General features: G+C 46.3%; 1 protein-coding gene across 9 annotated transcripts in view; it reads right to left on the reverse strand.

Annotated features, from left to right (window-relative positions):
* The window catches only part of RPH3AL (rabphilin 3A like (without C2 domains)), a 692,976-nt gene that overhangs the window by 207,715 nt on the left and 471,576 nt on the right, over positions 1–13,685 (reverse strand). For all 9 annotated transcript variants that reach the window (XM_075589573.1, XM_075589571.1, XM_075589570.1 and 6 more), the window contains one exon: positions 9,567–9,653. In XM_075589573.1, the coding sequence (XP_075445688.1) occupies positions 9,567–9,653 (87 nt within the window). The remainder of the gene's footprint in view (positions 1–9,566; positions 9,654–13,685) is intronic.

Below are 13,685 nucleotides of genomic sequence, written 5' to 3' on the forward strand. Positions count from 1 at the left end.
GGTCTTCTTTTGTGACCAACGTATCTCTTTTAGCTTTGGAATCTCTTTCTCCAAATTCATCTTTTCAGGCTCCAATTTAGCACTAAATGTCTGTCCCTTGTTACCCTTGCTCAGGTCTTGCAAAGCCTCTGCCAACTTGCTTTTGAATTCTGTCTGATGTCTGGAATCTATTATTATTATTTTTTTTTTTTTAACATTTTTATTAGGAAACAGGCAAGTTTACAGGCAAATTTCACATCACAGTATCCTAATACACTTTGATTTTCAAATTTTCCATACTGGAGGGGGGGGGGGGGGAGAGTGTACCGCCAAGAGTGGCGCGACCTCTGGGTCACCGGGTGACCAGGGTAGCGAGAGGTCTGAAAAAGAGAGGGGGGGGGATAAGAGGGGAGGGAAGGGTGAGTATGGGGATGGGGGGGGGGCGTCCTTCAGGGTGTGGCCTGGGTGGTCATAGTTTCTCCTATCGGGTTCTCTCGGGAGTCAGTGAGTCTCCCAGGGTTCCCAGATTTTGTAATGACTTGTAGTCTTGCGTTTGAGAAACGCCGTCAGACGTTCCATAAGCATTACGTCGTCTATTCTTCTCTTAACCGCCTGGATAGAGGGGGGAGAGATCTTTTTCCAGGAGAATGCCACAGAGCACCTAGCCGCAGTAAGGATGGAGGAGATTAATTTTCCTACTGGGCGGTCAATTTCCTCAATTGGCCTGCCCAGGAGGAAGGTCAGTGGATCTGGGGCTAATGTGAGGCTAGTTACCTCTCGGATTAAAGTTTGGATAGAAAGCCAAAATTTTTGGATTTTTGGGCATGACCACCAAATGTGGGCCATGTCTCCTCTCTGTCCACAGCCTCTCCAACATAGATCTGAAGCCAGGGGGTAGATTTGCTTCAATCTAACTTGGGTAAGATACCAGTGGAACATGATTTTGTAGATATTCTCTTTTGTTGTGGTACAGATGGAAGTTCCTGAAGCAGCGTCCCATATATCCTCCCAGTCTTCTCTATCTATGTCTATACTCAGTTCCGCCGCCCACTTGGACATGTAGTCGTGAGTGGAGGGGCCTGCTGTTCTCTCCATCCCAGCGTATATATAAGAGATCAAAGCCGTTTGATGTGTACTAGTTCGGCAGAGTCTCTCAAAGTTGGTGAGGGGAGGATACTCAAATTTTGGGGACAGTTTTTGAAGAAAATGTCTAATTTGGAGATACTTAAATGGGCTCAATTCTGGGGCTTTGTATTTTGTTCGTAATTCTTGAAAGTTCAGCAACCTTCCATCGCTCAGTAGGTCGGCGACCACCCTAACCCCCTTCAGGCGGAAATAGTCGAACTGCTTTGGTTCACATCCTGGGGAAAAGTGGGGGTTGTTGTGGATCAAAGTAAGCAGCGAGCCTGGGGTAGTTAGTTTAAACTTTGATCTGCATTTCCGCCAGACTTCCCAGGTGTGTTTGGTGGGACCAAGGTCGAACCTACAGGGTGATTTATCCCCCTTGTCTATGCACCAAAGGAGGGCCTGCAGAGAAGGCGTTTTAATGTAGTGGGATTCAATATCTCGCCAGCAATAGAGACCCGGATCTGCGTTCCACACTACGGCCTGCCTCAACTGGGCCGCTAAATAGTACTTTGTAATATCTGGGACACCCATCCCCCCTCTTCCTCTTGACGTCAGAAGGACCGATCTGGCCACCCTGGGCCTTTTGCCCTTCCAGATGAATTTGAACATTTTATTCTGGATGTTCTTAAGTTCAGGGCTGGGAACATGGATCGGGAGTGTCTGGAAATAGTATAGCACTCTGGGGAGTATATTCATTTTTACCGAGATCATCCTTCCGATCCATGAGATCTGGTAGTCTTCCCATTTGTCCAGATCTTTTTTGATTTTCACGAATAGGGCCAGGTAATTATATTTATACAATGATTGGTAGTTGCCTGATACATTCACTCCCAGATATTTAATGTATGAGGAACTCCACCTATAGTTAAAGTTCAGTTTCAGTAAATTAACTTCCGATTCTGGCACATTGGCTTCTGATTTGTCGTTATTAATTTTGTAGTCCGAAATTTTGCCGAACTCCACCAATTCTTTATGTAGGTTGGGAAGTGATGTTTGAGGGTGGATTAGGGACTGTATTATATCGTCGGCAAAAAGCAAGATTTTGAAATTTGTATCTCCAATTGGTACACCCTGAATGTTTATGCTCTCGCATATTTTGGCCGCCAGGGGTTCGATCGTCAGGGCGAAGAGGAGAGGGGACAAAGGACAGCCCTGCCGTGTACCATTCGTTATTGGAAATCTCTGCGCTGTGCCTCCCGGGAGTTTGATTACCGCCGAAGGATTTTGGTACAGTGCTCGGACCCCCTCTAGGAATGAGTCTTTGAAGCCAAATTTTTGTAAGGTTTTGTCTAAGAATATCCAATTGATTCTGTCAAACGCCTTCTCTGCATCTAAGCTCAGGAGAATTGCCTTAGTGTTTGTAAGGTTTATGTGTTCTATTATATTTATAATTTTGTGGGTGTTGTCTGAGGCCTGACGGCCCGAGACAAATCCCACTTGATTGTTATGGATAAGTCTGGGTAGGATGGGATTTAATCTGTTAGCTAGTATTTTGCTATATAGTTTTAGGTCATTGTTCAACAGCGATATGGGGCGGTAACTCCCACATTGCATTGGGTCTCTCCCCTCTTTGTGAATTATTGCTAGGTTAGCCATAGACATCGATGCTGGTATGGGGTCACCTTCCATAAAGGAGTTGAACAAGTCCAGTAAGTAAGGAGATAGGGATGGGAGAAACCTCTTAAAGTAGGTGTTTGTGAATCCATCAGGGCCGGGGGCTTTGGATAGTTTTAGAGCTTTTACCGCATCTGCCAATTCCTCTTTTGTAATTTTCCCATTAAGTGTCTCGTTCTCCTTCTCCGTCAAGGATGGGAGGTTGCAGCTATCTAGATAATTAGAGACTTCCGTAAGCCTTGGTGCTCTATTATTTTCCTCTTGGGTTTTGAGGTTGTACAATTTGGTATAAAATTTAGTGAATTCCTCCACAATGTGTCTGTCATTAAATAATATATGACCTGACCTATTCTTGATCGCAGTTATTTGGGACCTCTTTTGTACCCCTCTTATTTTACTGGCCAATAGTCTGTCAGCTTTGTTGCCCTTATCATAGTATCTCTGGTTAGTCCATCGAAGGGCTTTTTCGACATCCTCGAGTTGGATCTTTTTCAACTCGTTTCTGGCGGCTGTTAAGGTTTTGTATATTTTCCCCGAGGGGTTGGATTTGTGTTGCTGTTCTAGTTTGATTATTTTCTCTGTCAAGTCTTTGAGTAGTATTGCCTTAGTTTTTTTCCTATGGGATGCTGTGGAGATAAAAGTACCTCTGATGGTTGCCTTATGGGCTTCCCATAGTACTGCCGAGGATGGGACTGAACCTGAGTTGTTCCTGAAGTACTCTGATAGGGCTGTCTTGATTTCTCTCTCTATTTCTGGGTGATTCAATAGTGAATCGTTTAGTTTCCAGTTAAATGCGCTCGACTTTGTGAACGGAACTGAGAGAGTTAAAGAGATAGGGGCATGATCCGACCATGTGATCGGGCCTATATCCGTTTTTTGGGAGGCATCCAAGACGTTCTTGGTTGTAAAGAGGTAATCAATGCGAGAATAGGTCTGGTGGGGTGCGGAGTAAAAGGTATAGTCCCTTTGGCCCTGATGTTGGGATCTCCAAACGTCACTAGGGAAAATTCCTTGATAATTGCTCTAAATGCTGTACCCATCTTTAGGGATAGTACCGTATGTGGGCGGTTAAGAGGGAGTGTCTTATCCTCCAGTGGGTTTAAGGCCATGTTTAGGTCGCCCCCCACTATCAGTGAGGGTAGGTAGGGTCGATTGTGTTTAGGACTGTTCTCAAGAACTCTGCTTGGTTCTCGTTTGGTGCATAGAGGTTGATCAGGGCGATCGCCGTGCCTGCCAGTGAGCCATATACCACAAAAAATCAACCCCCTGGGTCTGAAACTTTTTTGACAAAATTGAATGGAGTTCCCTGGCGAATTAAGATGGCTACCCCTCGTTTCTTGCTACTGAACGAGGCATAATAGCCCAGCAGGAATGTATTATTAAATATTTTAGGCGGCTCATGGTCTGTGAAGTGTGTCTCCAGGAGGAAGATAATATCTCCTTGGGATCTTTTAATCTCCTGGAGAGCTAGCTTTCTCTTCCTGTGACTCTGTAGCCTTTAACGTTAAGGGAGATAACTTTGATTGGGGCCTGTCTAGCCATTTTTGTTATCTCCGAAGGGGTCTTTGCGGATCACCCCTTTCCCAACCGGGGGACCGTGATTGATTACTGTGTCTGAGGGATAGGAAGGTACATCTCTAGCGGAAGAGGGTGGCCTATTGTCTGGACCTGGGTCAGCAGTGTCGGGGGGGTGGACGGGGTTGAAGGGGAGGGGGTGGGCGGGAGGGGTAAAGGACTGCTGGGACAGCACCAGCAGGCAGAAAGATAGAGGATGGGGGCCTGAGGTCGCCCTTAATAGAGTGTAGCCGGGTTTGCGTACCGGCATTCGGACTTAGGGTCCTTGGGGGGTAGACCTGGGAGTACGGACTGGATCGTCCAGGAGGGTGTGGACCCCTTAGTGGTTTCTTCAGAATCATTTTCCCTGTGTGTATATAGTCGACAGGGAAAAGGAGAGAGAGGGGGGGGTGGGTGGGAGGGGGGTGTGGGGGGGAGGGGGGCAGGCGGGGGGTAGGGGAGGGGGGGGAAGGGGGGTGGGAGGGAGGGCGGGGCAAGGGGGTGGGAAAGAGGGAAGGATAGGTGTTCCTTAGTGGGGTAGGGATGGCCTGTGATGATCGAGTGGAACAGTTGATCTTCTGCATAGATATACATTCAGGTAATGCAAACAGTGGTTTCCCAGCATGGCTGACCAGTTATAACAACGAGTCCCTCTGGAGAAACGTTTTGACCTTAACATCATATTTAATTTTTTTTTTTTTTTTTTTTTTAACTCTAACAAGCATAAACCATAATGAGCACACAACTATCTAATACAGTGCCTATTCCGAAGGGCTAATTTGCTGACAGAGGAGGGCTGTCTGCAGGTCTCTTAGCCGACCTCTTGTTTGTGGCTCCTGTCTGCATCATGTCGTTTCTGGTAGTGCCTTTATTGCGGGGTGGGACGGCCTTTATATGTCAGCTTTTACTTTTGGGCCTAGCGGTGGGGAGATTGTGCCGAGCTTGCATATTTCTGCGCCTGGGGGCACGCGTGGAGCGGGGGAGGAGGGGGGGGCAGCGGTGCATCAAGTTGTGTTTGTTACCAAAGTGCCCGCGTGTCCGCCGTTTTATCTCGTTAGCTGCTAGAGGGGTAGGCGGGCGCCAGTATGATTTATGGTCGTGGGGGGTGGAGGTGGGTGCCCAGGCGGGCGCATGGTGGTTGCATGGAGGGGGGGAAAGGCAAGGGCGGGGGGACAGGGGGGGGGCCGAGTGGGGCCAGGGGAGGCGTCGGAGTGGCGCGCTGGGATGGGGGGGGAGAGGAGGCCGGTTCAAATTGGTCGCTCAGAGGATTTGCACTCTACAGTGCACACATATCATTTAACAGGGCTAATATTTACAGAGTACTTGAGCACTCATGCCTGATCTGCTTACTGCGAGACACATGGGGTAGGGGAGGGGAGGTGAAAGGGGGGGGAGGGGAAAGGGGAGGTGAAAATGGGGTGGGGGAGGAGGGAGGGAAAAGGGGGGGGAGAGGAGGGGGGGAGAAGGGGGGGAGAGGAGGGGGGGAGAGGAGGGGGGGAGAGGGAGGGAGGGAGGGGAGGGGGAGGGAGAAGAGAGGGGGAGGGAGGGAAGAGGGGGGGAGGAGGGAGAGGGGGGAGGGGAAAGGGGAGGGGGGGAGAGGGCATGAGGGGGCAAGGTACGCTTCTATGGATATGGATGATCGACAGTCTTTCTGCGTGGCCCATAGAGTCTAGCCCCGTCCAGATCCCTCCCACCCCCCCCCCCCCACAGACCGTCTTCAGGAACAGGAACTGCTCTCTGCAGCTGGCGCCGCGGCGTCCTCCCGACGATTCTGCACAAGAGAGGAGATCCCCCTCGGATCACTAGCCCGGATCCTGGCTTTATTTATTTATTTATTTGCTTACCGCTCGCGCCGCGGGAGGCTGGTGCGAGCGTCTCTTTCACTGCAGGAGCAGGGAGAGCTCCGTCCCCTTCTGCCGCCGATTCCCCGGCCTCAGACCTCACGGGGCTCACAGCGCTTCGCCGTCCCTTCTTCCCGTCGGGCCCGCGTCACAGGGGGGTCTCCCCGAGCTGCCCGTCGGATCGCCCGAATCAGGCTGTCAGGGGCTCTGCAGTGCACCGGAGCTGGGTCTGGAAAGGTCAGGGGGAAAATGTTTATTCTTGTGATTATGCTCCGGGGTCCACGGGACTCTCTTAGAACGCGGCCATGTCGCGTGACGTCACTGGAAGTCTCCCGGAATCTATTTCTACTGTCCTAGTCTTGTGATGTTTTGTGTTATCATTTAAAGATCATTTTCAGCTCTTGAAGCTGTCCTTCTGCATTTCTTTTCCCACTCAATGCAGTTTGAGCTCCTTTGGAGTTGAGTCACAATTCCACATCACCCAGCTGACTCAGAGCAAGGCTTAAATCTGTTTCCTTGTCCTTATTTCTGACATGCAGCTGTTGGTACTCCTTCTGGGCCTTGTCCAGCTCCAGCTGCAGCTAGGCCTTTTCACAGGCTGTGTGGTACAGCAATTCGTAGGCATCTGCCATTTTGACCTCATAGTGCAGTGTCAGGCAAGCAACTTGACGGACGGAGACCTCCTCTCTCTCTTCCTTTTTGGCGAGCTGTATCTTGAGCTCAGCGATCTGCGCCTGTATCTCTGTGAGTCGCTGGGATGTGTGTTCAGCTGCCAGCTTCAGCTCTTCCATTTCTAGGCTTTGCTGCAATTTCCACTCCTCAGCGAGAGACCCCTGGTTGAGTGCGTCCTGCAATTCTCCTCTCAGGGCCTTCAGCTCTTCACTGTGCTCATTCTGAGCTTGCTTCCACACATCCTTCATTACATTTTGGAGCTCTGCCAATTCCTTCGCTAGGGCCCCAGCAGCTTGTCTTTTCCAGGTTTCTTTCTCCTTGGTGTACTGAAGGTTACTCCTGGGTGTACTGCTCCTCTAGCTCTTGCTTCAGTATCTGGTCCACCTTCTGCTCCCTCTCATACAGAGTGACCTGACCTCTAAGCTCCTCCTCTAGCAAAGCTCTGGTTATGCTCAGTGTGGCCATCAGCTCCTCATGCTGCTCTCTGGGGACACACTGGGTACTCAAATGATCTTGCAGCATTTTTACTTTGTTAGCAGTCTGCATACTTTCTACCAACAGAACTCGCTGTTTCTCCTCAGCATCCACCTATTTCTCCTTGATGGCCTGCAGACTCGTATGCAGTTCTTGCAGCAGGCTGTGCAGCATATTTTCTGCTTGTAATCCGCTGCTCCAGGGAGACACGTTCTTCTTGCAGCACTCTCTCTGCATTATCCAATGCTGTCTGTACATCTAACGTTTCCTGAGCCAATTGTTTCTTTACTCTTTGGGCTTGGTGAAGCTTCTCAGTCTCTCCACTGACCTGACTAGTCAGATTCATAACCTCCTCCTTCAGGTTTTTGTTCTCTTTCTTTACTGACTCTATGTCCCTTAGTACCATCTCACAGGCATCCCTTACTGTACTCAGCTCTGTGTCTTGACCGTGGCCTTCCTGTCGAGAGTGTTACAGCGCAGTACTAAGCATGTGAACTTCTTTCTGAGATGCTTCCAACGCTGCGCCACCTTGATCCATGAAACTTCCGTACTGGGCAAAATCAGCATAGGCCTTCTCCAGCTTACTTGACAAGATCACCCTGTCACTCTAAAACCGATCCTTATCTTTTTCAAAAGTACCCTCTGCTTTTTCCAGTGCCAATTGCATCCTTGACTTTTCTTCTATCAATAGTCTCTTCTCCCCTTCTAATTCATGGAGTCTTTTATCTCCTTCATTGACTTGGACAAAGAAGTTCTTGCTCATTTGGTTTATAGTTTCAAACTCACTTTTACACCATTCGAAGGCCTCTCTCTCAGAACGTCTCTCCTTCCGAGAGTCTCCAAGCTCTATACTAAGCTCGTAAAATTATTTTTCAAAGAATTCCAGCGTGGTTTATGTTGCTCAATAGAGCTCTAAACCTGGGCAACATCAGTATATGACTTCTGCAACTTACTTGACATGATAACAAGGTCACTCTTCAACTGATGTGTGTGGGAGTGTGTGTGTCTACGTGGGAGTGTGTGTGTCTGTAAGTGCGAGTGTGTGTATGTGAGTGAGTGTGTGTATGTGAGTGAGTGTGTGTATGTGAGTGTGTGTGTGTGTGTGTGTGTGTGTGTGTGTGTGTGTGTGTGTGTGTGTGTGTGTGTGTGTGTGTGTGTGTGTGTGTGTGTGTGTGTGTCTAAGTGGGAGTGTGTGTCTGTAAGTGATAATGTGTGCGTGTGTGTGTGTGTTGTGTGTGGGAGTGGGAGTGTGTGTAAAGGGGAGTGTGTGTGTGTGTGTGTAAGGGGGAGAGTGTGTGTGTGTGTGTGTGTAAGGGGGAGAGTGTGTGTGTGTGTGTGTGTGTAAGGGGGAGAGTGTGTGTGTGTGTGTGTGTGTGTGTGTAAGGGGGAGAGTGTGTGTGTGTGTGTGTAAGGGGGAGAGTGTGTGTGTGTGTGTGTGTGTAGGGGGGAGAGTGTGTGTGTGTGTGTGTGTGTGTGTGTGTGTGTGTGTGTGTGTGTGTGTGTGTGTGTGTGTGTGTGTGTGTGTGTGTGTGTGTGTGTGTGTGTGTGTGTGTGTGTGTGTAAAGGGGAGAGTGTGTGTGTGTAAGTGGGAGACTGTGCACACGCGCAAGGGGGAGAGTGAGGAGGGAGAGAGACAGGGGGCGAGGGTTGGGGTTCCCCAGAATTTCAACATCGAATTCTGGTGTTCCCTAACCAAAAAAAGGTTGAAAACCACTTGGTTAGAGTATGCCTGATAAGTATACCTTGATAAAGTAATTGGGGGGGGGGCGGGGGAAGGCCTGGATGTAACTCTAGTCCTGGGAAATCTGTCTGCAGTCCTGGTTAGAGCGGTGCAGTTTGGGATTACTGATAGATATGAGAAAAAGCACTCACGTGGACTTTAAGAAATGATTTTAAAGTTTTTTTTGTGCAATGATTGATATTTTGGTTACAGCTGTGGATCTTTCTCAAGACCATGAAATAAACATAATAAAAAAAATACCATGTTCTAGTGCCTCAGAAGCTTTTAGCAATCAGGTTATGCAGGCCAAGGTTTTGTTCTGCATCATTACACTATTACATATGTACAGAGCTGCTTACACAGACGTTGCCATATACAGTAACACGTTTTTATTAATTTGAAATTAACCCCTTCACGGCATTCATAACCTTTTGACAGGGAAGGGCTTTTTAATATAGAAACTAGATTCTAGGTCCAGCTCTTTCCGTTCTTTAGATGTTATTCTCATGATCAGCAAACAATAAAAAAAAAAAGAGAACAGCCCAAACCCTCTCCACCCTCTATCCATGATTGCATTACTGTACCTCTCTCTGCTCACTGCAGATTTTACACAGCCATACAGGTCGCTTCTGGCTTCCAACGGTCTCAATTCCACACTTGGTGCAGACTTTCTGAAAATGAAGAAGGAAAGGATGTATTAATAAACTTTTGGCTTCCGCATGTATTTTTAAACTTTGCCTTTAGTTCTTTTTAAGTCATGTTGCACAGGTTCATAGAAGTTTGTTGTGACAGTAGGGGGGTAACCAGGCTCTCAAATAAAGGTTAAGCCCATTTGGTTACCCCATATCCGTAATAAGGGTTTAAGAAGAGTCAGCTCTCCAGTACTGTGTAATACATAAAATGTATTGTGCAACAAAGTATTTTATGTGTTTTTACCTTTCCTGGAGTGACAGCAAGCAGAGATTGCTGTGGTATGAGTTTAAAGGGTGGTTTTGCGAAGAAAGTGTTGTCAGAATGTGCCTAGCTAGTACAGCCTCGGCCGCTTTTATTTGAACACTTCTCGGTTATTTTCCAGTGACTTTTCAGAATCGCAACGCGCTTGACCGCGTTCATGCCGTATTCATGCCGCATTCATGCTGGCCGTCACCCGCGCTTGATCCGTTTAATGATAATGTTTCTGATTTAATTTGGTGCAATTCTTCGCGTATCCGCCAGGTGGCAGATATTCATGAATTGTAATGAATTCTAATGTGTACACTACAGTACTGTACATGTGCTTCAGTAATGTGTCGACTTGCAGGTGTTTAAAAAATACCACAGTGGTCCATTGTGAATTGACCTTTGTACAGAAGAAGTTACAATACTGTATCAATTTAGGCGTTTCATAATAAAAACTCAATGCACAGTGTCTGGTGTTCTTTTGTCCAGAGAGTTCCGAGATGAGTACACCGCCATAGTACGTGTGGAAAAAGCGTGACATAACATGCGCTTATTTAATATGGTCTGCAATTAATGCAGCAGATGATAAGATGGCCACAGTTGGTCAAATTTATCAATATTTTAATCGAAAATTATGACTTTTACTAATTTTAAGTAAGTCAAAAATGAATCAACATTTGAACAGACGACAAATCACGCATCGAATTCGATTTCCACCAGTCTGTCCTTCCAGGGACGATGCCTTGAATGCCGCAAAATGCCATTTATGGAGTCTCTCACGATTTTCATTAAATAATCTGTAATGGAATGATAGTGCCGCAATTCCTCCACAAAAGTCTTTCTTAAATTTTCAGGAAGAGCCTTTTTGACGCGATCCCTATCGTAATTGACTTTGGGGGCCCACTGTAAGTACAACTCGTAGCTCACGTGGTGCTTGAAAATGTACATGGCATGTTTCTGGGCTATACCACCACTTTCAAACCTATACCCTGAGTGGCTGGGACAGGTCGCGCAAGATGATGTCAGGCACCGTCTCAATGCAAGCGTGTGTGGGTGGGATTCTGGGAGCGGGTGTGCTTCTGGGAGCAGGTGTGCTTGTGGCAGCGGGCGAGGGTAGGTGGTCTGGGAGGATGCTTTCCTCCTGTCTTAGTCGCCATGTCTGTGTTGTCTCCTGGCGTGGTCTTGACGGTGTTGTCATGTCATCCTCATCAAAAGCATACATGAACACATATTCTTCTGATGCAGGGGGTGCGCTTGGTGATGGAAGATTGAAGGTCCCATCAATCCCATCCATGCCACCCTCCTGCTCCTGCGGCCAACATACAGGGGCAGGAACTCTAAGCAAATTATGTATCCCCGCTATGTCAGTCTCTATCTTCTCCATGCACTTATCCATCTTCTCCGTCCGTTGATCCATATTTAGCATGGTCTCTAAAAGAAGATCTATCTTTACCAGCATACCCGAGTTCTCAGGAATATTGACACTTAACCCTTTCAGCATGTGGTCTAATGAGCTGGATGTTGTGCATGGGGTGTTGTGGACATCTGAGTGGGTGGGTGCTGGAGCAGATGAGATAGGGGTTCCCTGAAAGAGAAGCGGCAGCGTGGAGTGCAGGAGAAGGTGTCTTGGGGGTTCCATGGAGAGAAGCGGCAGCGTCGTCGAGGCGTGCAGGAGAAGGTGTCCTGGGGGTTCCATGGAGAGAAGCGGCAGTGTCGTCGTGGAGTGCAGGAGACGGTGAAATGTGGGTTCCCAGAAGAGCAACAGCAGCGTCGTCGAGGAGTGCAGGAGAAGTTGAAATGTGGGTTCGATGGGGTGGCTTCCATTTGTTTTGCTTTAATGATATATCAGCCAATTTCTTCTTGACATAATAAGGCTTCTTAAAAGTCTTAGCCTTTGGAGTCGTCAGAAGGTTTTCTTTATTAGCCTTGGCCTTTCGCTTTGGCTGTGGCTTTGAAAAGGCTCCCGCCTTTCGCTTTTTCGGCATGGCAGGCACGGCAGAAGAGAGTGGGTTCCTGCGTCCGTAGAATCGGGGTTGATCCATGCACAATGCAGTAACTGGACAAGAGAAAGTTCAGAAACAGATCAGAGTGTAGTGGGCTATGCAATTTGAGTCACCTTTTATACACTGTGTCCCTATTGTCCCTATTGTGATTGAGGTGCAGGTGTTAAAAGTGGGCGTAGTCTAATGTGCACTACAATTTTTTTTGCGTGCATGGCCACGAGGTGCATGTTAAAAGTGGGCGTACTGTAATGAGACCCATTAAAGTATAAATACATCATCCATGTTGTTGATTCACTGCACATTGAATACACATTGACTCAACATTGAATATACATTCTTGTGCTTGTATTTCTTTCTACACGCAGCGATGCCTGTTAAAAAGATTTCTAAGGATCTCAGCATGAGAATAAAGGATATGTATATGAGAGGACAACGAATTTCAGATATTCAATGCTGGTTAAGTACTTCTGGCCTCGTTGTACCAGCAGCCACCGTGAGCTATCATGCCCACGGTAAGACCAAAAAATTGGTGAAGACACCAAATGTAACTACCGCGTAAGTAAAGTATTTTGAATATGTTTTCTTTACCGTGCAGTAATGCAATAGAATTTTTTTGGTTAGATGGCTTATTGTTTTTAACAGAACAATTGTCCTAGCAATTATTAGATATAGTGTACTGTACAATTTGTTTTTGTGTTGCACTTCCTTCCTCAATTATCATAATTACATTCTTACATTCTTATAATCAATTCTATTTCTACAGTATTTAAGAGTTGGACCTCTTTCCTTAATTATCACTCACTTCATTATTACTTAACCCCCATTATTACTTAACCCCCCAATTTCAGTACACAGTTTACTGTTTACTGTAAACAGCATGACACACACACACACACACACACACACACACACACACACACACAAAGTATCAGTAATATTATATTATATTATAATTGTTATCGCTGTATATTTATATAACTATATTATATATCTATTATTATTGTTATCGCTGTATATTTATATAACTATATTACTATATATATCTATTATTATTTATATCACTGTATATTTATATAACTATATTACTGTATATATATATATATATATATTATTTATATCGCTGTATATTTATATAACTACAGTATACAGTATTATATATATTTAGCCATACTGTAGGCCTGAGCATAAATTATGTACAGTACTGTACGGTACTTGTGGCCTACTGTAACATATTGTTTTTTTTCCTTTACACTGTAGGGAGACAACTATACTGGTTGACCAAATAAATTAAGAGAATGATGAGAAGAGTGCCACAAGGGTCAAAGACACTCTGCAGAAAACTCACAATATATCCGTATCAGAGACCATACTGTATCAAGATGAGATGCAGAATTGGATGGAAATATGGACATGTGAGGTTAGTACTGGACAGTACAGGAGGTAAAAGTGTGGTTTAAGAAACTGTACTGAACCTATAAAATTATTCCTTGTCATTACAGAGCATACCCTATGATAAGGGACGTCAACAAGATAAAGAGAGTGGTCCAGGTACAGGCATGGATCAACAGTGGCGTAACTTTTCAAGATTGCATCTTTACTGACGAGTCTAATCTGCACTAAAAAAGGATGGGCGGGGGGAGGTGGGGTATCATGTGTAAATTGTGTGAACTGTGTGTATAGTGTATCTACAGTCATAATTTACAAAAAAAAACCCTTTCTCAATGAACTACAGAATGCAATGTGGCCATGACGAAGAAGAGA

The sequence above is a fragment of the Ascaphus truei genome, chromosome 3 (genome assembly GCF_040206685.1).
Source record: "Ascaphus truei isolate aAscTru1 chromosome 3, aAscTru1.hap1, whole genome shotgun sequence".
Lineage (NCBI taxonomy): Eukaryota > Metazoa > Chordata > Amphibia > Anura > Ascaphidae > Ascaphus > Ascaphus truei.